At 40.4% G+C, this 25,096-nt stretch overlaps 1 protein-coding gene and 1 long non-coding RNA gene across 2 annotated transcripts; both read right to left on the reverse strand.

Moving 5' to 3' along the window:
* Positions 1–5,213: 5,213 nt before the first annotated feature.
* LOC124009925 (brain mitochondrial carrier protein 1-like) lies at positions 5,214–14,119 on the reverse strand. The gene is made up of 9 exons (XM_046322181.1): positions 13,946–14,119; positions 13,273–13,371; positions 12,613–12,751; positions 10,790–10,884; positions 8,135–8,220; positions 7,856–7,951; positions 7,532–7,656; positions 7,164–7,377; positions 5,214–6,593 (listed from the first exon to the last, which is right to left on the reverse strand). Exons 2-9 carry the CDS (start codon positions 13,334–13,336, stop codon positions 6,552–6,554), a joined length of 861 nt encoding a protein of 286 aa, XP_046178137.1. The 5' UTR covers positions 13,337–13,371; positions 13,946–14,119; the 3' UTR covers positions 5,214–6,551.
* An 8,650-nt stretch (positions 14,120–22,769) lies between these two features.
* On the reverse strand, positions 22,770–24,673 carry LOC124009934. Its single transcript, XR_006834335.1, has 2 exons — positions 24,198–24,673; positions 22,770–23,480 (listed from the first exon to the last, which is right to left on the reverse strand). It is a non-coding gene; the product is annotated as an uncharacterized LOC124009934 (long non-coding RNA).
* Between the last annotated feature and the right edge of the window lie 423 nt (positions 24,674–25,096).

The raw sequence follows: 25,096 nt of genomic DNA on the forward strand, positions 1-25,096 counted from the left end.
TAGGGTGTTTGTACTGTCTAGGGTTTTTTGTAGATTTATGTAGTTGTGTTCATTCTAGGTGTTTATATAAGTCTATGGTTGCCTAGATTGGTTCTCAATCAGAGACAGGTGTTTATCGTTGTCTCTGATTGGGAACCATATTTAGGCAGCCATGTTCTTTGGGTATTTTGTGGGTGATTGTTTCCTGTGTCAGTGTTTGTGCCACACGTGACTGTTTCGTTTCCAGTTCACTTTATTATTTTGTATATGTGTTCATGTTCAGTTTAAAAAAATTAAAAACCATGGACACCTACCATGCTGCATATTGGTCCGATCCTTGTTTCACCTCTTCAGAGAAAGGGGAGGAAATCTGCCGTAACAGTATGTTTGTTTGTGTAACTCTGTGTTGTTGTCGCACTGCTTTGCTTTATCTTGACCAGGTCCCAGTTGTAAATGAGAACTTGTTCTCAACTGGCCTACCTGGTTAAATAAAAAATGTAAACATTTTTATAAAAAGTTGCTTTATTATAAGGTGTGGCAGCTGGTTTGAACTTGACTAGGACTGGCTCGCTCCATAACATAAGTACCCTGTGGGACCCAAGACAAGCATTCAGTAAATTATGCTTCATTCATATTTTTCATTTTCTCTGGTGTAGGGTTATACTGGAGCAAATGGTTGCTCCATTACTACCAAATCACTATCACAAAAAAACATGTGGCTTTTCCTGTACATGATTATCAAATGAATAATGAATGGTTAGGGACAATTACAGTGGGCAGATTATGATAGACCTGTCATGTGGACCTGCACTGACATGCTGTTCTCTTTACTTGCTCATAGATGGTGGATTCTCCGAGATGGTCCCTATGTGATCATAAGTAGCCTAATAGATGATGCCTAATAGATGAACAGTTCTCTACATGCTTAAGATACATTTTATAATAGTATTGAATGTTAAATTGTTATACTTTACAGGCACTAAGCCTATTTCTTCACAAAATAAATATTCATCATAGTGTATTGTAATAAACTCACCTCTACAATTTGTTCTCGGTAGATGTCTGATTCTTCCAAACTATTTACACGGACCCTCTGGATATTCTGCAAATATACAGGTGACACCATCTGCTGCATAACCTGGGGGGGCTGGTTGACCACCACATACTGCATCTGCTGACTCGTCTGCTGAACTGGCATTAGGTAGCGCACGGTATCGTAGCCATTACCGATGCCATACTGTACCGGAGCAGACGAAACACTCATAGTTCTGTAACCGTCGATGTATTGGCCCGGCGATAGAACTGTGGTGGCTGGGTCCGACGAGACGCTGACGGTACTGTATGACGTGGATGTATTCTGAATAGACATCTTGCTGCGAGTGCGAAGAATAAATTCCACCCAGTTTGAAACTTTGGCTAGATAATGAGTGCGCGCGTGCGAACGTCTATCACTAAAATATTGTAGCAGAGTAAACTAACTAGGTCCAGTCTCTGAAATACTGAACTTCGAGAACTGTGAAGGTGTTTTGTGTTGTACTACTACGCAACGAAAGCTTTGGGGGCGGAGATCTATGCAAATGTCCTCCTGTCATACCTTGTTGTTCTCAAATCACAGGGAATGTAGCCTACCTGAAATCTAGGCAAATGTACGTTCAGTTCGCCTCAACGTTTACTACGTTTCATGACGGTTTGTAGGCCTACCTAACGACGTTTTCCCAAAACGGTGTACACCATTCTTCAACATTCTTGAATACATTCTCCCCCGTTTGGTAGGTGTGCTGAGGAGTCACCAGCTAAAATTACAAACTCGTGCAGCACACCATATGGTAAGCTAAATAACTGCCTTCTGGGCCACCATAATCACGTTTTTCCAACTGGTCGTTCAGTAGTTTTCGTTGAATTAACGATGCACACCGTTGTTTCTGAAAGCAACCCAAGCCACTTAGATACACTATAAAATGAATTGGTCAACTGTATAATAGTACTCTAACATTAATTCATACACATACTAGTTTTGACCAACACAATAAATAGGTAACTGTATGGATATTAATATGATTTATTCCAGTTCGTTCCAGGTATTAACCTGTATGCTACTACCGCCTATTTTTGGAAATCTGTCTCTTTATAGAATATAATGCATATGTCAATCAATACTTTGAGCTGCGATAGGGTTAGACCATTGTTTTTGTGCACATTCTAATAAAGATGTAATTTCCTTCTCACTTGATTACACAACTGTCCACCCTGGTGTTGGGTGCTTAAAAATAAATACAATTCATTTTATTTGGGAATGTACATTTAATCAAGTTATTTATACAAAGCCAAATCAAATCGTTCACTGAAAATAGTTTACACAATTCACCAACTAAACACTCAATTGACTAAACAAGCAAAATATTTGATTGAAAATACAGTTTTAAAATCAACAGACATTTGACCAAAGTGCAAATGACCAGGTAATGACAGGCTGAAATATTTGATAGAGACCAAACAGTGTTTCAGCCAGCTGAGTCACACAGCAGTAGAGAATACAACCATGAAAAAGAGAAATAAATAAGATAGTCGTCAAAATATAACCATACAGAAAGGCAAGTCTAAGCAGTCAAAATGGTAACAACATTGTACTGTCATTGTCAATTCTCAAATTCCAATATAATGATAGAAATAAATCCTTATTTGAAAATGGATTCTAATCTTGAATTAGATGTTCAAATCACTCCCTGATTTGACTCGACTGAAAATTATCACCCAAGCATGTATTAATATATATCAAAGTAATAATCCATTTGTGGTTGACAGCAAAATGCAGCTGGAGCCAATGAAAACAATAATTGTCCAATAAATCATAAAAAGCAGCAAGCAATGTTGTTCCTAAGCTAGACATGCTCACATACTGTAAGTAAAAGCATGCAGTAAATGAGAGAAAAAGTACATAATATAGTCTGCATTGCTGAGTAAAGGGGCAACAGGTTCAAGACTTCAAGAATGTGTTTTATATATATGGGAAAACATGATCATGCAATAAATAAATACAAATCTAAAATAGATAATGCTTTGGAAAGAAATTCAATAAAAAAGTTACTCGTAAAGTACTTTCGGATTCTCTGTGGGGAAAAAAGTGTGTTACATCATTGTAAAGACACAGATAAAAGCTAAAAAGCTTGACTGCTCAGTAATGGATGACTGCTGAAACAACATATTAAGCAACAAAACTAGTCATTCTAATAAAAATCAACATGGACTGAGGTGCAGAATCAGGCATCATATAAATTAGAAACATGATCATGAAAGTAAAGTATAAGGCCTGAGTAAGAATGTAACAGTACAGTTATCCTGATACTTTGGCAACTGAGCTACTCAGACGGCGCTTTGCAACAGTGGTTCAATAAAGTACAGAACATGCACACTTTGGCACAACAGTGGTCCTTCTGTAGCTCAGTTGGTAGAGCATGGCGCTTGTAACGCCAGGGTAGTGGGTTCGATTCCCGGGACCACCCATACGTAGAATGTATGCACACATGACTGTAAGTTGCTTTGGATAAAAGCGTCTGCTAAATGGCTTTTTTATTTTATTTTTTATTTTATATCCTAGTCCATTCAGGGCTTTACTCAAAGCTCAAAATAAAAATTCAAAGCAGATTCTCTAAAGTAACTATGTACAAGTTAGACATGCCTGTCAAAATACAGTATCCAACTTTACATGTGTTTATCTCTCTGTACATACATTTACATAATGTACACTGAACAAAAATATAAACGCAACATGTAACGTGTTGGTCCCATGTTTCATGAGCTGAAATCAAAGATCCCAGAAATGTTCCATATGCACAAAATGCTTATTTCCCTCAAATTTTGTACACACATTTGTTTACATCCCTGTTAGTGAGCATGTTATCCTATGTCAAGATAATCCATCCACCTGACAGGTGTGGCATATCAAGATGCTGATTAAACAGCATTATCATTACACATTATTGTGCTGGGGCCAATAAAATGTGCAATTGTGTCACACACCACAATGCTACAGATGTCTCAAGTTGAGGGAGCGTGCAATTGGCATGCTGGCATCAGGAATATCCATGAGAGCTGTTGCCAGATAATTTAATATTAATTTCTCTACCATAAGCCTCCTCCGTCACTTTAGAGACTCATTCTGATTGGCTGGGCCTGGCTCCCCAGTAAGTTGCCCTGGCTCCCAAGTGGGTGGGCCTATGCCCTCCCAGGCCCACCCATGGCTGCGCCCCTGCCCAGTCATGTGAAATCCATATATTAGGGCAATAATTTATTTATTTTAATTGACTGATTTCCATACAGTTGAAGTCAGAAGTTTACATACACCTTAGCCAAATACATTTAAACTCAGTTTTTACAATTCCTGATATTTAATCCTAGTAATTATTCCCTGTTTTAGGTCAGTTAGGATCACCACTTTATTTAGAAGAATGTCAAATGTCAGAATATAGTAGAGAGAATTATTTATTTCAGCTTTTATTTCTTTCATCACATTCCCATTGGGTCAGAAGTTTACATACACTCAATTAGTATTTGGTAGCATCACCTTTAAATTGTTTAACTCCCCACAATAAGTTGGGTGAATTTTGGCCCATTCCTCCTGACAGAGCTGGTGTAACTGAGTAAGGTTTGTAGGCCTCCTAACTCACACACGCTTTCTTCACTTCTGCCCACACATTTTCTAAAGGATTGAGGTCAGGGCTTTGTCATGGCCACTCCAATACCTTGACTTTGTTGTCCTCAAGTCACTTTGCCACAACTTTGGAAGTATGCTTGGGGTCATTGTCTGTGTGGAAGACCCATTTGCGACCAAGCTTTAACTTTAGAAATTGCTTGCAAGGATGAACCAGACTTGGAGGTCTACAATTATTTTTCTGAGGTTTTGGCTGATTTATTTGGATTTTCCTATGATGTCAAGCAAAGAGGCAGCGTTTGAAGGTAGGTCTTGAAAGACATCCACGGGTACACCTCCAATTGACTCAAATGATGTCAATTAGCCTATCAGAAGCTTCTAAAGCCATGACATCATTTTCTGGAATTTTCCAAGCTGTTTAAAGGCACACTCAACTTAGTGTATGTAAACTTCTGACCCACTGGAATTGTGATAGTGAATTATAAAGTGAAATAATCTGTCTAAACAATTGTTGGAAATATGACTTGTGTCATGCACAAAGTAGATGTCCTAACCGACTTGCCAAAACTATAGTTTGTTAACAAGAAATTTGTGGAGTGTATCCAACCTGAGTGTATTTACTTCCAACTTCAACTGTATATGAACTGTACCTCAGCAAAATCCTTGAAATTGTTGCATGTTGTGTTAATATTTTTGTTCAGTATACTTTCATGGGAATCACCATGACAACCAAGCAGGTCCCAGAAAGTGTTTCCATTCCTGTGCATGCTTAGTGTTCCAGACAACAGCAGACACCTCTACTTCACACAAAAGGGTTGTGGTGAAATGTACAGAAAGCAAAGTCACTCTCCCATTACCCAATAGTGGCTTTGTTTCAACATTGGACTAAATTCCCATCGCATCTTACTAAACATACATATAGTCTCCCCACATAAAAAAATACTAGTTTACTATGGAATACTGCAGTACTTACTATAGAATTATGTAGTACACTATAGTATACGATACTACACTGCAGTGTACCTTAATCATTTGTAATACTTAATATAGAATATTTTAGTATAATGTAAAATACTATAGTAAATACTACACTATACTATAGACCACAAAAACACTGCACTAAATATTACAGTAATGTCAGCAAAACTACAGTAAAGGCAGCAAAAACACTACCATGTATTTTAACCATAGTATAGTATTTTTTCATGTGGGTCACCGTTGTCCTGAGTTCCTCTAACAGACTAAACAGCACCTACTGTGACCTTTACTTACCCAGGTAAGTCATTGAGAATAAATAGTCTGACAATAACAACCCGGTTAACATGCCATGCATCGCATCCTCTTCTAGCTAGCCCTGCCCAAAACATTGAAGACATTATTTAAATGTCAGATCAGACAGGCAAAACTCCAATCCTATACATTTAACAGCCATAGTCTTTTCTTGCACATCCCATGCAGTATAGAGATGTGTTTAAAAAACTAGTCTGACACAATCAGAGGCCTATTCCACATCCCTAAAAAAGCTCAAGTAGATCTCCAGTTACCGTTCCGCCTAGGATAGTACTCCTCCTTTTCCACAAGCTCACTTTAAAATGGTAACAAGCTGGCAGTCAGCGTACCTAGCTAATACCTTATGGTCCAAACAGGCTTCCGTCCTCAGCTACAATCCTAAGCTTTAGCTGCCAGGAGTGGCATCAAGGATGGTTGATGAGTATGAGGAAGTGTTTAAAAAAATTAAATAAATAAAAATAACATTAAAAGTTGTATAAAAAAATAATAAATATTATTATATTTAACTTAGATGAGCATGCACATACAGATTGTGTGACGAGGGAGGGATTGTGAATGAAATGAAGACAAAGGCTGGGGTGTTTCCCGCGCTCTGATACACTCTGGTCCGACGGAGTGTCCACTCCCTGTTCAACTATAAGGGGAGTTTCTTCAGCTGCTCAAACGTGATGAAGAACTAAAGAGCTCTAGTTAAGGACAATACATGGCGGCAGCCCTGAAGCACAATCATGACATTGTCTATGCCCATACAAAAATCACAAATACTTATAAGACTTAACTAAATAAAATGTATGTTTTGTATGGTATTATACAATATCACTGTAAATACAACACTTTAAATACATCATTGCATATTTTGCTTCACTGTAAGAATTTGGCACCCTCTACTGGTAGCCAAGGAGAAAGGGGACAGGAGTGCCACAACACAAGCTGTACACCTGACAACAGTTCTCCGTTCCACTCTGCTGTTCTCTCTGAACCTCTGAGCAACAATAGGGTGATAGAATTAGAACATTCTCCAGTTCCCAAAGGGAGAGTAGCTCAAAAACAAACTGACAACTTGTCCTGCCATGCTGAAGTCCACCTACTTTTTACCAGGCATGGTTCTTGGATGTCTAAAATAATCCATATAAACTGAACTGACCTAATAGAATGCAGAGAGACAGAGTTCAGATGACTCCGTTATTTGGATCATAGTGCTGATCACAGTGGGTTTGAACTTTGATTCCAGTGATGGAAAGGATACAATGATGTTCCATGGCCCCAGACGCAGCCAGTTGGGCCAGAAGCCCTTGTAGAGGGCAAAGAATCCTTCGTTCTTCCAAGTCTGCATCAATCCGTCCAGCGTGCCTTTATACATGGGGTTCCCAGACAGCACTCGCTGGTTCATCATACGCGTCCGCACCACATCCACTGGGTTGGAGGCTAGAGCCCCCGCCAGGCCACACGTAAAACTGGAACTGCAGGCAGAGAGACAGATGTGGGAGAAGCCAGAGGTTCAGGTGTATAATATACACACTTTCGATTATCTTTCTCAGAGAATTTGACGGTACATTAGGAATAACAAAAATGATATATTTATATGCATTTTACAATATTAATGTCTAAACTCACATAAAGTGTGTGAGTATGGTGTCTCCCATAGTGCCAGACTTGATGAGGTGCTTCTTAGTGATGTCATAGACAGGAAGCTCCACTCCCACTACGATGGCTGCCCGCTGAGCTGTAGGGATGACGCCCTGAGGATGACAACAGTATAAATACAACAACCCGAGAGTACCAGTCACTCAACGGTCTTCAGACAGCCAAAAATAAACTCACTGGTCACAATCTTACAAAACAACAAAGCTCTTCCATGAAAATAAAAAACACAAAAAAATCTTGATGACAGATCAAGGCCACTGTTTGATAGTTTGTGACCGAGGGGGCACCACTCACCCTCCACAGGCCACGGGTTCCCTCTGTCTGGTAGATGTTTATGAAGTTGGACATCATGCTGCCTTGTAAAAGACTGCCCTGGGCCTGCATGCGGATCTGAACATAATATAGAAAATCAGGGCCTGCGTTCAGCAGGGCAAAACGTTGTGAGACGTTCAGATTATGAGATGCCTCAAACATGCCTCTCTGACACAAAAAGGAGTCATGTCAGTTCTATTAATGACATTACGATCTGCAATGTCCAGTATCTAGATCTTTCTGCTATCTACACATTTTCACCTTGACAACATCAGTGGGGTTGGCCAGAGAGGAGGACAGGACTCCAGACACCACTCCACAGAACACATTGATCACCATAGTCTCATCTGTCAGGGAAAAGAACGGACAGCCGGTTACTCCTCCACATCAAACACACACAAAGACAGAGAGAAATTCTAGAGGTAAGTGCAACGTAAAACAAGTGGCTATAATACTGAACAAGAGACTTTCAAATGATCATTTAGAGGGGAACATGAAATCTAAAAGGTCGACAAACATGCAGTAATCAACTCCAGACAGAAAGTCATGAGAATTAGAAAGCATACAGAGAGCCATTAACCTATTCATTACAGCATAATAAGTCAAAGAATGACTACTAACTAGAACCCTCTGCAATGTTGGATTTGTCACCATTCAAAACATACTACTGTAATATTGTTATTGTATTGAAATTGCACCCTGCCCCTATTACAGCACACAGTTTGAAATGGAATGGGGATTATGATATATTTATTAGTGATTATGACAGTTTGGCTTAAGACAAGAAACAATTATCATTATAAGTCACCAGGTAAACAAAACAAATCTACAGTGGAAGTAAGAGAGACAGAGGAGAAGGAAAGAAATTATCGATTAAGTTTAGATCAATAGTTACAGTGAAACCTTGATCAATGTGACCAAGAGTTAGTGTGGTCCTGGTGCCGTTCATTATGGCAGGAGAACGGGCACTGGATCCCCCCGCCCAACCACCACACCAGGCAAACCACAGCCTGTACCAAAAATAAGCATTCAAAACACATTCGCACAACCTGGCAGAGTGAGGCATACAGAGTGAAGAAGCACAACAGCAGCAGAGGAGAGGTCTTCTCTTCACAACACAATCAAGATAACGCAGTCCCCATTCCAGTGATTCATTTGAGCCGGATCCTGCCGGAACAGGATCCGGCACCTCTCCGTTTTAGACTATTTCTTTCCAGAACTTATTTGGCCGGATCCAGTACCTCTCGTGGCATGAAAAATTGTCACTTTTTGCAATATAAAAATTCAAATAAAAATGTTCAAAGAATAACTGCTGTCTGTTCAGAAAGAAATGAAATAATTCAGAATAGCCTACTATACAATGAGAAGCCCTATAATTTTGCCACATAGGACCAATAGCTTCTTTAAAAAATATTGCCTAGCTGTCTGTCGATTGTGTGTAGCCTAATAACAAGGCATAGCCTGATTAGGAACGCACTGCAAATCTGACAGTGAATAGCATGCATACAAATAATGGCTTTCCAAAAACATTTCATATACAATTGCGTAATAACACAGGTTGGAAAGTAAATGGCTCCTGCTGAACAGAGAAGAATAATCTGTCTGCTGTAGACTACCAAAACATCTGATCAACTTCCAAATAGTGTTTTACAAAGTAGTATAACAGACACTGGGTTTAGGCTTTTGGCACGAACACATTGGCCATCACCGGCAAGTGAGCTGCACATCATTGGGTGAGCATGGAAAATCCTTAAGTCTCAGATAAATCAGTGTGTCAACCCCTCTACTAACTAGGTAATCTCTTCTCAAACTCCATTTGGTTCCATTTCTCTGTCTACTGCAGGTTCAAATAATCCTGTAATTGTTTGTGTAGTAAATACTCAGTCTCTCAGGAGAGATTGCTTCCTGTGATATGGGAATACATGTTGGCGCCGGTTAATGTAATGCAAACCTATTAATAGACAACTGATGAGATTTGTTCCCTGTTGCAATGGAGGCTCCCAGTCTCCTGTTTATATTGGGCATTAGTGACGGCAGTTAGGCACTCTCGGTCTGTGTTTTCAGACATCTGCGTCGATGCAGGTTGTCCAGACAGGTATTTAACATGTTTTCCCAAACTGTTATTTTAGCTGATGACAGTATGAGAAAACGCCCTATAAGCTCTATTGGAAAGCCTAGAGACATAACAAAAAACACTGATCTCCAGAAGAAGCAACGCAATGGCCCATTTCAAAATTACAGGCTTTATTTAAACCCCTGTTGATTGTTTGTGTGTGCAAATTAACAGTATGGTGAAGTCACAAGTACTGACTGCTGTCCCCTCTACCCTTTCAGGTTGGCCAGCTAACCTCTTCCCTCCAAACTCATGGCTGTAAAAGGGTGACTTTATTGTCCTGCCCTGGTATGACTGTTGTTAAGGTCAGTCCGTTACATTAATTTGGCTGGGACATGCAGTTCAGTACTCATACAAAAGGGTCGCCAGATTTCATGTGCACGTCGGAGATCCTTGACATTATAAACAACTGAAGTTAAATAATTCTGAGGGCAAAAGTAGATGCCACAAGATACGACCAAACCTCACGTGTGACCCACAACCACCACCCCACACAGTCACTCTCTAATTACTACTGACTTCTTGTCATTGATGATGCTTCCAGATTTATGCCCGGTTTTTATACAACATGCTAAAAGTCTATACAGTTGTAGAAGGCACCAGGCAAACAGAAGAGAGTACCTTATTACAAAATAATGCCATTGCCTATGACTTCACTAATGTATGCAATGCATTGTTGCTTACATCAGCTGTCAGGTGTCATAGATGGATGTTTAGGGCAAAAATAATAATTTAAAAAAATGAAAGAGCAAACAGAGAAAATGATGCGAGATAGAAAGCAGTGGGGAGTCATTGAAACCCACCTTCCGGATGGGTCACAAATAACCTCTTGAGTGTGTTGTAGGTCCCGATCTTGATGGTCCCGTAGGAGGCTTGCCTCAGGAGAGCTGGGGAGATCCTGCACAGAGAAAGACAGGAGTCATTTCAGGGAGTGTCAATTTTATGAACAAGTGAAGAGCTTTTTGCCTAACGTTCACACCCCATTACTTTTCCATCAGGACGGTCAAGACATTGGCAGACATTTGTATTTTGCCTGGGAAGGTTGGTTCCCTGCAACTCTCTTGTAAATTGAGTTAACGACTATTGCTGTTATCACATTGGTCACTCCGATCTCAGATTGTTTCTAGACTAACAGGTATTTCAAAGGCTGTCCCCTGATCAAAACCACAGCCAAGAAGAGGGTTTCCCCCCCAGGGAAAGCACCTGCCCACTTTCCCTGTAAAAAGTCACGCTCTCACATACAAGACCAGACTCCATTTCAGTAGCTCAGAGGTCAATAGTTGAGAATGAGAGAAGGTGCTATTAGAGTGGCTTGAGGTTAATGGATAGTGGAGCAGGTTTATATGATAATGATCTAACTAAGAAGAAAAATATTCTGTTCAATTGCGTGTTCTACAATGGTAGAAATGAGTCTCTTGGACACAGTGTATGCTTGCAAATTAAACATTTGTTGAAATGTGCACCCGATTTAGATTTTCATATCGTCATACCGTCCTTCTCTCATACCGGGATATACGGTATTACCAGCTTAGTACACAAGGGGACATTAGGAAATGTAGCTGGCTATATTCTTTCTATTATAAACATTAGAAATATGATTGCCATGCATTGTTTACTGCAAAAAAATACATTGCTTTTTCACTGTAAGCTAATTTAGGCATATGTACGAGGCTGCCAGCCAAATAGCCCTTCTGTTGTCATCTGATGAAAACGAAGCTGCTTTCTGCCGAATGTGTTACACTAATATGTCTTCCGTGAAGAAAAACTACATTTGCACATCCCTGATCATGCTACTGTTTTTTTTTAAACATTAACTTTCAATAAAAAACACGCCCCGTCAATACACAGCTGGACTCACCAGCTCCCGCTTTCTCACGTTATGCTATTTACATACAAACACGTGACTGTCAACTGTTCTGGGGAACCACGTCAAGCTTCATAATGTAAAATAATGTGACAGGTAAAATGAAGATTGCGATTTGATTTATGCCCTAAAGTACTGCTCAAGTTGATTGCAGGTATTTACTTAAAACGAAGCTACAAATATTAAATCTATTGAAAAAATTTGCCCCGGGCAAAAGGGAAACTCTTCATGTCAATCCCTGCCCAAACGGGAATATGTTCTACCATAGCACACCATATCAAATACTGTAATATGTTCTACCATAGCACACCATATCAAATACTGTAATATGTTCTACCATAGCACACCATATCAAATACTGTAATATGTTCTACCATAGCACACCATATCAAATACTGTAATATGTTCTACCATAGCACCCCATATCAAATACTGTAATATGTTCTACCATAGCACACCATATCAAATACTGTAATATGTTCTACCATAGCACACCATATCAAATACTGTAATATGTTCTACCATAGCACCCCATATCAAATACTGTAATATGTTCTACCATAACACACCATATCAAATACTGTAATATGTTCTACCATAGCACACCATATCAAATACTGTAATATGTTCTACCATAACACACCATATCAAATACTGTAATATGTTCTACCATAGCACACCATATCAAATACTGTAATATGTTGTTGTCCCCCCCCCCATGTGTATAGGCTAACATGTGTAAACCATATTATTTTTGGTCACCCAGAGTACAGTGCCTTGATGCCCTCCTCCTTGCCGATCTTAAACAGGGCGTGGAACATGCCCCGGTAGCGCACCTCCATGTACTGGGACTGGCCCTGCACCTGCAGCCGCGTCTTAGTCAGGTCTATGGGGAACGTACCTGGGGGGAGAACAATCAACAACATCATGACAACATTGTTTAGTTCAGAGATCACTGGTAGTATTTAAATGAAATGACAAAGTGACCCCTCAGTAACTAAGATCAGGTAATAGTATCTCACTGCAATGAGGTGGACTAACAATGCAGTGAATGCAATGCAAATCAATGTGATTGCTTTCAGCAAGTAGGTGTTGCATTGTTTAGCTTTTTTCTAAGGAGGTGTAATATAATGTATGTTAGTTTATCTAAGAGGTTACACAAGTAAATATAGAATTGCTTGGGGTTGCACACAATTGCGTCTCTGTAGATCTACTCCAATGGAGCACCATCATTAATAATTGTATGTAGCATCCATAATACAGGGCCATCGCCATCAGTCAAGAAGAAAGACTGCTGCAAATCTCTGAGTGCTTCTCAATGCAGCTAAACGGGAGTCTTAAATGTGTGTGGCAATAGAATAATGAAAAAAAAATGCATGATTAAAATAAATTAGTCTGAACAGGTTTTGGTGCATCACGTACCGAATTCTGCGACAATCGAAGCCATCCCTCCGTAGATGAACGGTTTCCAGTTCAGGTTGGCCATTTCGGTGGTGGCCGCTTCTACCTGATCGAGCCCCGCTAAAAACAACAGGCCGCCGAGATACAAATAAATAAATTGTTGTAATCGTACATCATTTAACATTGTGCTACCTTATCTAATTACTCTACGAGATCTCATAAAATCAGCGTCACAGAATATTGCACCGGAAAGGATACCCTCTTGTCAAATATTCATGAAAGAGCCATTGCAAATGTTGGGAATTTCTATTGGCTGCAATTTAAGTCAATCGAATTGTATAGCATTTCAATTGGCTTTAGTTGCTACATTCCCCGCCCGCACGACTGTGTGTAATGTTAACGTGAGTGACAGCAATGTCGTTCAGTATTTTCACCCCAAGATGACCCAATGTCATGTTATTATCTGATTATTACGCTAGCACCAGTTAACACTTAAAAATATAGAGGTGAGTCCCCGTCATCTGAAATGTCAGTCAACTCAACGGAATTTTGTGAACCTGTTGGCCTGAGTCTGCCGGCAGCGCCGCATGTTAGCATTATTCAAACAACCAGCTAGCTAGCTAGCTAACGTTAACAGTTCTATAAATAACTAGAAACCCCTCAACAAAGCGCAGAACCATATAATGACACCTACCTGTAATGGGAATAAAAGTCGTGCTCTGTTATTTTATTTTGGATCTCATATCTTCGAAGTCAAGTGGGTTAACTCAATAAAAATAAAAACATCACAAAAGTTATCTGGCTACGTAGCTTTCCATTTCTTGTGCACTTGCGCCGAAACAGGAACTGAGGCACCGGAAGTTTCTTCTTTTCGGTGGGGGTTATCGGCAGTTGGCATCTAACGTTACGGTGCATTCCCGCCGCTTACTGTATTGGAGTGTGAGCCAGAGACAGGGAGAAACTAAATCCTACCTGCCAGCCCCGTTTCTCTTAAAATAGGATCACAACTACAGGAGGTTGGTGACACCTGTAATTGGGGAGAACAGGCTCGTGGTAATGACTGGAGTAGAATTAGTGGAATTCCATTTGCTCCTTTCCAGCCATTATTATGAGTTGTCTTCCTCTGCAGCCTCCACTGAATCTACTCAATATACTATTTAAACTAATTTACTGTATCCCCTTCTCCCTCATACAAGATCTCAGCCAATATATTTCCCTCTCATATTGCCCACACTGTATACATGCTCCACTGCCTTTGTTTCCTGGCAATAATCACACTTTCCTGTTGGATGCTTTCCTATCACATTCAAAGTCTTATTCAACCGGCTGTGTCCCATACTTAATCTTGTAACAAAAGCCTCCTCTCTTCTGCCCCTTCCTGATTTTCCTCTGTAATTGAAATAAATGCCTGCCCTTAGTATCTCTAGTCCACTGCTCCTGCCATCTCTGCACCATCACTGTCCATATCAAGCTTGTTGCCTCTGCCTTGCTCATTGAAACTACAACATCAACATCCCCACTACTAAGTGCTTGTTTAGTCAGTACATCAACTTGCCACACCACATTCCTGCATAACAAATGCTGACCCAGTACATCCTGCCCTTGGATCTTTTGACCTGTGTAAATTATCTGTGTAAATGGCCACAAAATCCTGATACACAGTATCCAGACGTCTATTAAACAAACCAGACGGATCAACACCCTCCCTATCTTTTCGTAGGCTCTCCAACACTTCTAGATCAACTACTGGAGGCGGGAGTAGCCATGGTGGATTTACCAGAATAGCTATCGTTGGACTAAACTCCCTTCCTTACAGTCTCATCTCCCTCGCCTGGGTACTACCCACCCACCCAAAGCTTGTGTTCTGTCCTCTCTCATGTTCCCAAAATGCCTATAAAGGATGAGACACCCCATGTCACTGTAGGTTGACCCAATAATTAATTGCAAGTTACTGTATCATAATCTGCAAAGGCAAATCCCCCATCTCAACATAGTAGTAGTAGTAGTGCAGACACTGGGGAGATCCAAAACACCCCACTACATATTCTGGGTCCTTTCCCCTGTATGACATCTAGCCTTTTCAATGAGGTCCGGGCTGCTGAACAATACACTATACTGCCATAGTCTATTACAGACAGTGATGGGAAAAGTACCCGATTATTATACTTGAGTCAAAGTAAAGATAGCTTAATAGAACCTCTTAGGGATTCCTTCACCCCCATTCCCGCTCGGATCCCGTTAACGGGATTGATTTGACAACATCCAGTGAAATTGCAGCACGCCAAATTCAAAAACAGAAATACTCATAATGAGAATTCATTAAATATACAAGTGTTATACATCAAAATACAGCTTAACTTCTTGTTAATCCAGCCACAGTGTAAGATTTCAAAAAGGCTTTACGGCGAAAGCAGACCATGCGATTATCTGAGGACAGCACCCCGCATACAAACACATGAAAATCAGATTTCAACCAGGCAGGTGCTACACAAAAATCTGAAATAACGATATAATTCATGCCTTACCTTTGAAGATCTTCTTCTGTTGGCACTCCAAAATGTCCCAGAAACATCACAAGTGGTCCTTTTGTTCGATAAATTCCTTCATTATATCCGCAAAATGTCAATTTATTTGGTGCGTTTGATTCAGAAATACACCGGTTCCAACTCGCCTACAAAGTATCTAATAAGTTACCTGTAAACTTGGTCCAAATATTTCAAACAACGTTCCTAATCCAAACTTATGTATCCTAAAACGTAAATAATCGATACAATTTAAGACAGGCAATACTGTGCTTAATATCGGACGAAAACAAAGTGAAGAGCATTCCAGGTCGTGCGCTAAGAAGACTTGAGTCCCTTTGTGTAACACATGGAAAGAACAGGGCTACTTCTTCATTTCTCAAAGGAAAATCATCAACCAATTTCTAAAGACTGTTGACATCTAGTGGAAGCCATTGGAACTGCAAGCATATTTCTATTAAAAAGAGCTTCCCATAAAAAACTAATGGAAAACACATTGAGCTCAAAATCTTTTTTCCCCTGGATGGATTGTGCTCGGGGTTTCGCCTGCCAAATGTTATACTCACAGACATCATGCAAACAGTTTTAGTGTTTTCTATCCAAATCTATCAATAATATGCATATCCTAGGTTCTGGGCCTGAGTAGAAGGTAGTTTACTTTGGGCACGCTTTTCATCAGGACGTGAAAATACTGCCCCTAGCCCAAAGAGGGTTTAATAGAAAATTACTCAAGTAAAAGTGAAAGTCACCCAGTAAAATACTATTTGAGTAGAAATATGAAAAGTAAATGTAATTGCTAAAATATACTTACAGTTGAAGTCAGAAGTTTACATACACTTAGGTTGGAGTCATTAAAACTCATTTTTCAACCACTCAACAAATTTCTTGTTAACAAACTATAGTTTTGGCAAGTCGGTTAGGACATCTACTTCATCATCTGAGTCAATTGGAGGTGTACCTGTGGATGTCGTTCAAAGCTTACCTTCAAATTCAGTGCCTCTTTGGTTGACATCATGTGAAAATCCAAATAAATCAGCCAAGACCTCAGAAAAAAAATTGTAGACCTCCACAAGTCTGGTTCATAGCTTGGGAGCAATATTCAAACGCCTGAAGGTACCACGTTCGTCTGTACAAACAATAGTACGCAACTATAAACACCATGGGACCACGCAGCCGTCATACCGCTCAGGAAGGAGATGCGTTTTGTCTCCTAGAGAGAAAAGTGCAAATCAATCCCAGAACAACAGCAAAGGACCTTATGAAAATGCTGAAGGAAGTAGGTACAAAAGTATTTATATCCACAGTAAAACGAGTCCTATTTCAATACAACCTGAAAGGCCGCTCAGCAAGGAAGAAGCCACTGCTCCAAAATCACCATAAAAAAGCCAGACTACGGTTTGCAACTGCACATGGTGACAAAGATCGTACTTTCCTCTGGTCTGATGAAACAAAAATATAACTTTTTGGCCATAATGACCATTGTTATGTTTGGAGGAAAAAGGGGGATGCTTGCAAGCCGAAGAATACCATCCCAACTGTGACGCATGGGGGTGGAAGCATCATGTTGTGGTGGTGCTTTGCTGCAGGAGGGACTGGTGCACTTCACAAAATGGATGACATCATGAAGAGAAAATTATGTGGATGTATTAAAGCAAAATCTCAAGACATCAGTCACGAAGTTAAAGCTTTGTCGCAAATGGGTCTTCCAAACGGACAATGACCCCAAGCATACTTCCAAAGTTGCGGCAAAATGGCTTAAGGACAACAAAGTCAGGTATTGGAGTGACCATCACAAAGCCCTGACCTCAATCCTATTGAACATTTGTGGGCAGAACTAAAAATGTGTGTGTGTGCAAGGAGGCCTACAAACCCGACTCAGTTACAGCAGCTCTGTCAGGAGGAATGGGCCAAAATTCACCCAACTTATTGTGGGAAGCTTGTGAAAGGCTACCTGAAACAATTTGAAGGCAATGCTACCAAATACTAATTGAGTGTATGTAAACTTCTGACCCACTGAGAATGGGATGAAAGAAATAAAAGCTGAAATAAATACTACTATTATTATGACATTTCACATTCTTAAAATAAAGTGGTGATCCTAACTGACCTAAGACAGAGAATTCTTACTCGGATTAAGTGTCAGGAATTCTGAAAAACTGAGTTTATATGTACTTGGCTAAGGTGTATGTTAACTTACGACTTCAACTGTATGTATTGAAAGTAAAAGTAAAACTATAAATAATTTCAAATTCTCTCTATTAAACAAACCAGATGGCACCATTTTCTTGATTTTTTTTATTTACAGATAACCAGGGGCACACTCCAACACAGGCATCATTTTCAAATTAAGCATTTGTGTTTAGTGAGTCCGCCAGATCAGAGGCAGTAGGGATGACCAAGGATGTTCTCTTAATAAGTGCGTGAATTGAACCATTTTCTTGTCCTGCTAAGCCATTCAAAATGTAACGAGTACTTTTGGGTGTAAAGGAAAATGTATGGAGTAAAAAGTACATTATTTTCTTTAAGAATGTAGTGAGGTACAAGTAAAAGTTGTCAAAAATATAAATTGTAAAGTAAAGTACAGATACCTGCCAAAACTACTTAAGTAGTACTTTAAATTCTTTTTACTTAAGTACTTTACACCACTGATTACAGATTGGATCAATACAACATACATGGTCCTGAATGAGGAATGCCCAGCCCCCCACTCCTTCCCCGTCAGACAGTGCATCACATTTTGCACCTTCTTACACTTTCTCACCACTCTCTCGATGTGTTCTGCCAGGTCAGCCTAGTGTCAAAGCACACTCCAAGGAACCTGAAGGCCCCCAACCTCTCCAAGTTTCTCCCATATAACCTCAAGTGTACCTCATCTCTCACTTTTCTCTTGGTAAAGAACACTATCTGAGTTTTCTCTACAGAGAACCTGAATCCCCGCATTAATGCCCACCACCCACCGCTCAATTGCTTCCTGTACCTTCCTGAATATGTATGGCACATTTCTTTCACTCTTCCATTAGGCCCCATCATCTGCACATAACGACCTCCCAATATCCGGCTGTACCTGAGAGTAAACATCATTGATCATGATTGCGAACAACAGAGGACTAATCAAGCGCCTCTGCCGTGTATCGTTATCCACCAGGTAGCTGCCTGATAGAGACTTCTCTACCCTCACCTGGATAGACCTTCCAAACAGGAAATCCTTTACCCAGTTGTACATTCTTCCTCCTACCCCCATAATATCAAGCTTGATTAACAATCCCTCCTTCCACATCATACACCTTCTCCACATCAAAAAAGACAGCTACAACAGTCTCCTTATTCACCTGAGCCTTCCTGACCTCTGCTTCTAAGCAGATCACTGGGTCCATAGTTCCCCTCCCCTTCCTGAACCCACTCTGATGTGGCGATACTAGCCCCCTGCTCTCCAGGAAGTAAGTGAGCCTCTCCGTAATCATCCGTTCCATAATCTTACATACATGTGATGTTAAAGCTATTGGCCGATAGCTTTGGTAACACTACTGCCTCCTTCCAGCTGCCTGGTAGTTTCCCCTCCTCCCACACTCTGTGTACAACACCAATGCCTTATCCAGGGCCTCAGCACTTAGATGGGTCACATGGGCCTCCCGAGTGGTGAAGTGGTCTAAAGCATTGCATCGCAGTGCTAGCTGTGCCACTAGAGATTCTGGGTTCATGTCCAGGCTCTGTCGCAGCCGGCCACGACCGGGAGACCCATGAGGCGGCGCACAATTGGCCCAGCGTCATCCGGGTTAGGTCATCGGCCACTAGCGACTCCTGTGGCTGGCTGAGCACAGTGCACGCTGACACAGTCGCCAGGTGTACGGTGTTTCCTCTGACACATTGGTGTGGCTGGCTTCCGGGTTAAGGGGGCATTATGTCAAGAAGCAGTGCGGCTTGCTTGGGTTGTGTTTCGGGGGATGCACGGCTCTCAGCCTTCACCTTTCCCGAGTCTGTACGGGAGTTACAGCGATGAGACTACCAATTGGATACCAAGAAATTGGGGAAGAAAGGGGTAAAACAAAATGAAAAAAAGATGGGCATTCATTTACACCCTCAGTCCTATCCAGCACTCCAGGTTGCTCCTCTCTCTTTCTCCCCCTCTGCCCCTCCTCTGATAAATTTGCTGAGCTAGGCACTTGGAAAAACGTTTTGGCATTAATCTCTGCCTTCTCTTCATCTGTTACAGCCACACTGGATAATCCCACTCCCTTCTCACCCCACTCATCCTATTAATCATCCCCCACACTTCTCCCACAGGTGTCGTCCTTCCAATGGTGTCACAGAACCGACGCCAACATGACCTCTTTGTCTGAAGGATAGTTCTCCACACCAGGGCTTGGGCCTGAAAATAGTGAATCAGAATGCAGTACTCTAAATGCCCTGTTCCTACTCCTCACCATTTCCCTGCACTCCTCCGTCCACCATGGGACTGCTTCCTCCTCCTCCTCCTCCTCCTCCTCCCTGAACTCTTAGGTATAGTATCAGTACCTGCCCCCACTAAAGCGTTTCTCACCCAGTTATTCATAATATCCACATCCCCACTCCTATCCACCCGAGCCATCACCTGCTCACTCAGCTCCTGAAACGGATCCCACTTTGCCCTTCCAAACACCCACCTGCCTACTCCAAATTCCCATCCCCCCTACCCACCTATCATGTAGCACTAGGTAAATATAAATCATATTGTGAGGGAAACCCACTAAGCATGTGACGTCAGGCCACTTCTTTGTTTTGGTCCTCCGTCTTTTGTTTATTTGTCTTTTCCAGACTGGCCTTGGTTTCAATGTCCCCAGACAGGTCTATATTTGACCCAAACATAGACGTTCAGATTTGGTCCAGACCGGCCTTAATTTAGCCCAAACATAGACTATATAATTGGTCAAAAAATCTAAACCAATCATATAAATGTTTCACAAGTTTGGATAGCACAGTACAGTAAAAGCACGGCAGAGTACAGTACATTACAGTAAAGACAAGTAGAGTATAGTACAGTAGAGTAGAATACAGTACAATCAAGTAAAGTAAAATATAGTGTACTGTATTGTACCCTACTTTACTCTAATGTACTCCACTGTACTAAATTAAACTGTAATGTACTGTACTCTACTTTACTGAATAAAACTGTATTGTACCGTATCATACTGTATTGCACTGTACGCTTCTGTGTTCTACTGTGCTCTACTGTACTAAAGTGTGCTGTACTGTAATGGGCTGTTCAACCTTGTGAAACATAGCCTAGACGTCTGCGATTCACTCAGATTTGGATCTGGTCTACACCTGCCAAATTTGTACTTGTTTTGGGGCGGAGTTTATTCAAATAATACCCCGCATGCATTGCAAGTGTTTGTTTTTACATTTACATTTTGGTCATTCAGCAAACGCTCTTATCCAGAGTGAATTACAGTCAGTACATTCAACTATGATAGATGAACAACAATGTACTGTATCACAGTCAGAGCAAGAAAGAATACATCTGTAACCGTTACTCAGAATGTTATTGTTGTTGAAGTGGTCTGTTGGTTTATTCTGTATAATGTACTACTTTGAATGTTATTGCTATCAGTTTAAAAGCTTTTGAAAAAGCTAAAGTAAGTGACAGATGAGAACAATACTAAATATTATGTTGCAATCGTCAGTTAGCTCCTCTTTCTTATTAACTGTTGAGTGTAGATGGCAGCAATTTGATGTTTCAATGAAAAACGTACCCAAATAAAACTGCATATTTCTCAGGCCCAGAAACTAGAATATGCATATAATTGTCAGATAGAAAACACTCTAAAGTTTCCAAAACTGTCAAAATATTGTCTGTGAGTATAACATAATTGATATTGCAGGCGAAAACCTGAGGAAAATCCAAAGAGGAAGTACCTCCTATTTTGAAAGCTCCCTGTTCCATTGCATTCCTTCCCTCCATTTAAAGGGATATCAATCAGATTCCTTTTCCTATGGCTTCCACATGGTGTGAACAGTCTTTAGACATAGTTTCAGCCTTTTATTCTGAAAAAATGAGTGAGAAAGATCACATCGCGTCAGTGGATGGCTGGGTGCCAGCAGAGTTTTGCATGCGCGAGCAGCTTGGAGCAGACATTTTCTCTCTCTCTCCTATTGAAAAAGCTACGGTCCGGTTGAAATATTATCAATTATTTATTGTAAAAGCAACTTGTGGATTGGTTATAAAAAAAACGTTTGACATATTTCTACGAACTTTACGAATACTATTGGGAATTTTCGTCTGCCCCGTCGTGACCGCTCGAGCCTGTGGATTTTTGAACATAACGCTCCAACCAAATGGAGATATTTTGGAGAAAAATCTTTATGGAACAAAAGGAACATTTATTGTGTAACTGGGAGTCTCGTGAGTGCAAACATCCGAAGATCATCAAAGGTAAGCGATTCATTTTATTGCTTTTCTGACTTTCGTGACCAATCTACTTTGATGCTAGCTGTTTGTAATGTTTTGTCTGCTGAGAGAGATGTCCTTACATAAATGCTTGGTTTGCTTTCGCCTAGAAGCTTTTTTTAAAATCTGACACACCAGGTGGATTAAAAAACAAGCTAAGCTGTGTTTTGCTATATTGCACTTGTGATTTCATGAAAATAAATGATTTTTAGTCATTTACTTTGAAGTTAGCGCTCTGCAATTCAGGGGATGTTGACGAAAATGATCACACTAACGGGATGGGTGCACCAAGAAGTTTTAAGAGGCATGAAAAATTATTATTGGGATATAATGCTTACTTCATTGAGAATGTATAGCAGTTTAAATACAGAAAGGTATAAAAAAAATACCTATTTTATACCTAAATACCTACGTCCGTATAAGACATATTTTCGACATCAGTACAAGACATATTTTCGACGTCAGGAAAAGACGTCTTCTAACATTTCATTCAGTATCTGAAATGCGCGTGATGTCAACGTCTAGAAAATACATATTTTCAACATATAGGCGTATAAAAAATAAACTGTCAATTGAAAAACAAATGTAAAGTTTATTATATCAGTTTTGATACACCATTAATTACAAGAGACTCAACTGTTATAACATTTAGCTAATCAAGTGGTACAAATTTATTAAACAGCCTATCTTCCCATAATTTGCACAAGGAACATTTTTTTCGTATTATTCTATGAAGACATACTGCACTATATGCATTCATGTAGTAGATTTAACTAAACTCAATCACATCAATTCCAGCAGGGAATATTTAGCATTGAAGCTCATTGAAAGCATTAATTTTTTTATCATGCAGAAATAACTGATCAGTTTTCCACAAGAGGGCATGAAATGAATGACATCTGTGAATTATCCTGCAAACGGCTTTTCCAGCACTTACATTATAATGCAGGGAAATTGGGGCACTAACACAACGCTTATGCAGTTAAGGCCCACTAGGATCTCAACAAAATCTATTTGCATCAATAAAACATTGACATTTTTAAAAACTATCTCCTGCTTTATTACGGTGAACTGCAATGAGAGCTTTTCGTCCTCTTGATCTGTCGATGGCAGGTGCTCTGCAGGTCATCTCCATTGTATGAACAGGGTAAGGCAGGAGAGTGTCTCAGTCCTGGTGATGATTAGTGTTGAGGGACTCAACTCCAGCTCCACAGGATCAGAGAGTGGTGCGCATTAGCCTCATGACTCGTTGGTACAGCTGCTGGGCAACTGTCATGAGATTCCTAAAATGGTTTGTCAAAAGAACACAAAAGACATGGGCAGTGAGTGGTGCCAAGCACAGCAAGTGGTTCAAGCCAAGGTTCTGTTTAACATGCTGTAGTAAATATTGAGCAAAGATTACTTCATTATAAATCTATTAATTATTTTATGAATAATTACCCTAATAACCCAAATAAAAAAATACAATACAAAGTAGATGTTGTATTGTCACATACACCAGATCAGTGCAGTGAAATGTGTTGTTTTACAGGGTCAGCCATAGCAGTATGGCACCCCTGGAGCAAATTGGGTTAAGTACCTTGCTCAAAGTCACATCAACCATTTTCTAAACTTAGGTATTCAAACCAGGAACCTTCCAGTTACTGGCCTAACGCTCTAACCACTAGGCCACCTGCCGCCTAATATGACCCTAACCGTGAGTCTTTTAAGACATGGGAAACAGTCACTCAGTAGCCACATATTCCATCTTCTTTTTACCTCCCATATTGTTATACTGTATGTATTTCACTCTCTATCAAGCAAGTAAAGGTACGGTAACACATACAGAACAGAAGACATGCCACTACCTCAGATCTTTGCAAATTACCCTCAGATAAGACATTAACACAATTACACACACCATCATGACTAAGACATTTCTGCCCCTCACACAAATACAAACATACAGGCAAACACACATATACACTGAAATACACACACACATATTGACACAGACTTACCGAGCGCTGATAGAGCCACAGTTGTTGCGGTTGGGGTTCAAGCAGAAGAGCGAAGCGACACAGTAGACACAACACAACAAAATGGACAGCAGTCGTCTCTTTAAAGTCATCTTCAGTACAGAGGAATCTCGGGTCAGCTTCAGAGGTCAAGCCCAAGACAGGAGGTAGTCTATTCAAAGAATAATAACACCTTCAAGATGTTTCTGGCCAAGGCAACCCGTAGGTGAGGAGTGGGCAGTGCTAAGCGTAAATAGGGTGAGAATGACTACTGGTACAGGAGCAGTGGGCACAATTACTGCTGACCAACAGAAGTTTTGAATGGTACTGAAAGGTCTAGTAGGGATGAATAACATTCCCTAATTGTATGTCTGTGGGAGCCAGAGATTATTGTGTTTTTCCCCCTTTGTGATCAAAAGGGGATCTTTACTCTACATGAAAAGATCACTGTGTATTTGTATTTTTGTATTTATTATGGATCCCCCTTAGCTGCTGCCGAGGAAGCAGCTACTCTTCCTGGGGTCCAGCAAAATTAAGGCAGTTTGTACAATTTTAAAAACACTACAATACATTCATAGATTTCACAACACACTGTGAGCCCTCAGGTCCATACTCCACCACTACCACATGTCGACAGTACTAAATCCATGTGTATGTGTGTGCATAGTGCGTATGTTATTGTGTGTGTGAGTGTATGTGTCTGTGCCTATGTTTGTGTTGCCTCACAGTCCCCTCTGTTCCATAAGGTGTTTTTTAATCTGTTTTTTAAATCAAATTGTACTGCTTGCATCAGTTACTTGATGTGGAATAGAGTTCCATGTAGTCATGGCTCTATGTAGTACTGTGTGCCTCCCGTAGTCTGTTCTGTACTTGGGGACTGTGAAGAGACCTCTTGTGGCATG

Source organism: Oncorhynchus gorbuscha, linkage group LG02 (assembly GCF_021184085.1).
Source record: "Oncorhynchus gorbuscha isolate QuinsamMale2020 ecotype Even-year linkage group LG02, OgorEven_v1.0, whole genome shotgun sequence".
Classification (NCBI taxonomy): Eukaryota; Metazoa; Chordata; class Actinopteri; order Salmoniformes; family Salmonidae; genus Oncorhynchus; species Oncorhynchus gorbuscha.

Bases quoted from the DNA above. Each gene is read 5' to 3' on its own strand.
- LOC124009925 (XM_046322181.1), bottom strand. From the start codon at position 13,336: ATGGCCAACCTGAACTGGAAACCGTTCATCTACGGAGGGATGGCTTCG. The intron at 8,221-10,789 runs GTGGGTTTCAAT...TTTCCCTGACAG, and splicing joins ATTTGTGACCCATCCGGAAG to ATGAGACTATGGTGATCAAT. The intron at 7,952-8,134 runs GTGAAAATGTGT...TATTATGTTCAG, and splicing joins ACCCCACTGATGTTGTCAAG to ATCCGCATGCAGGCCCAGGG.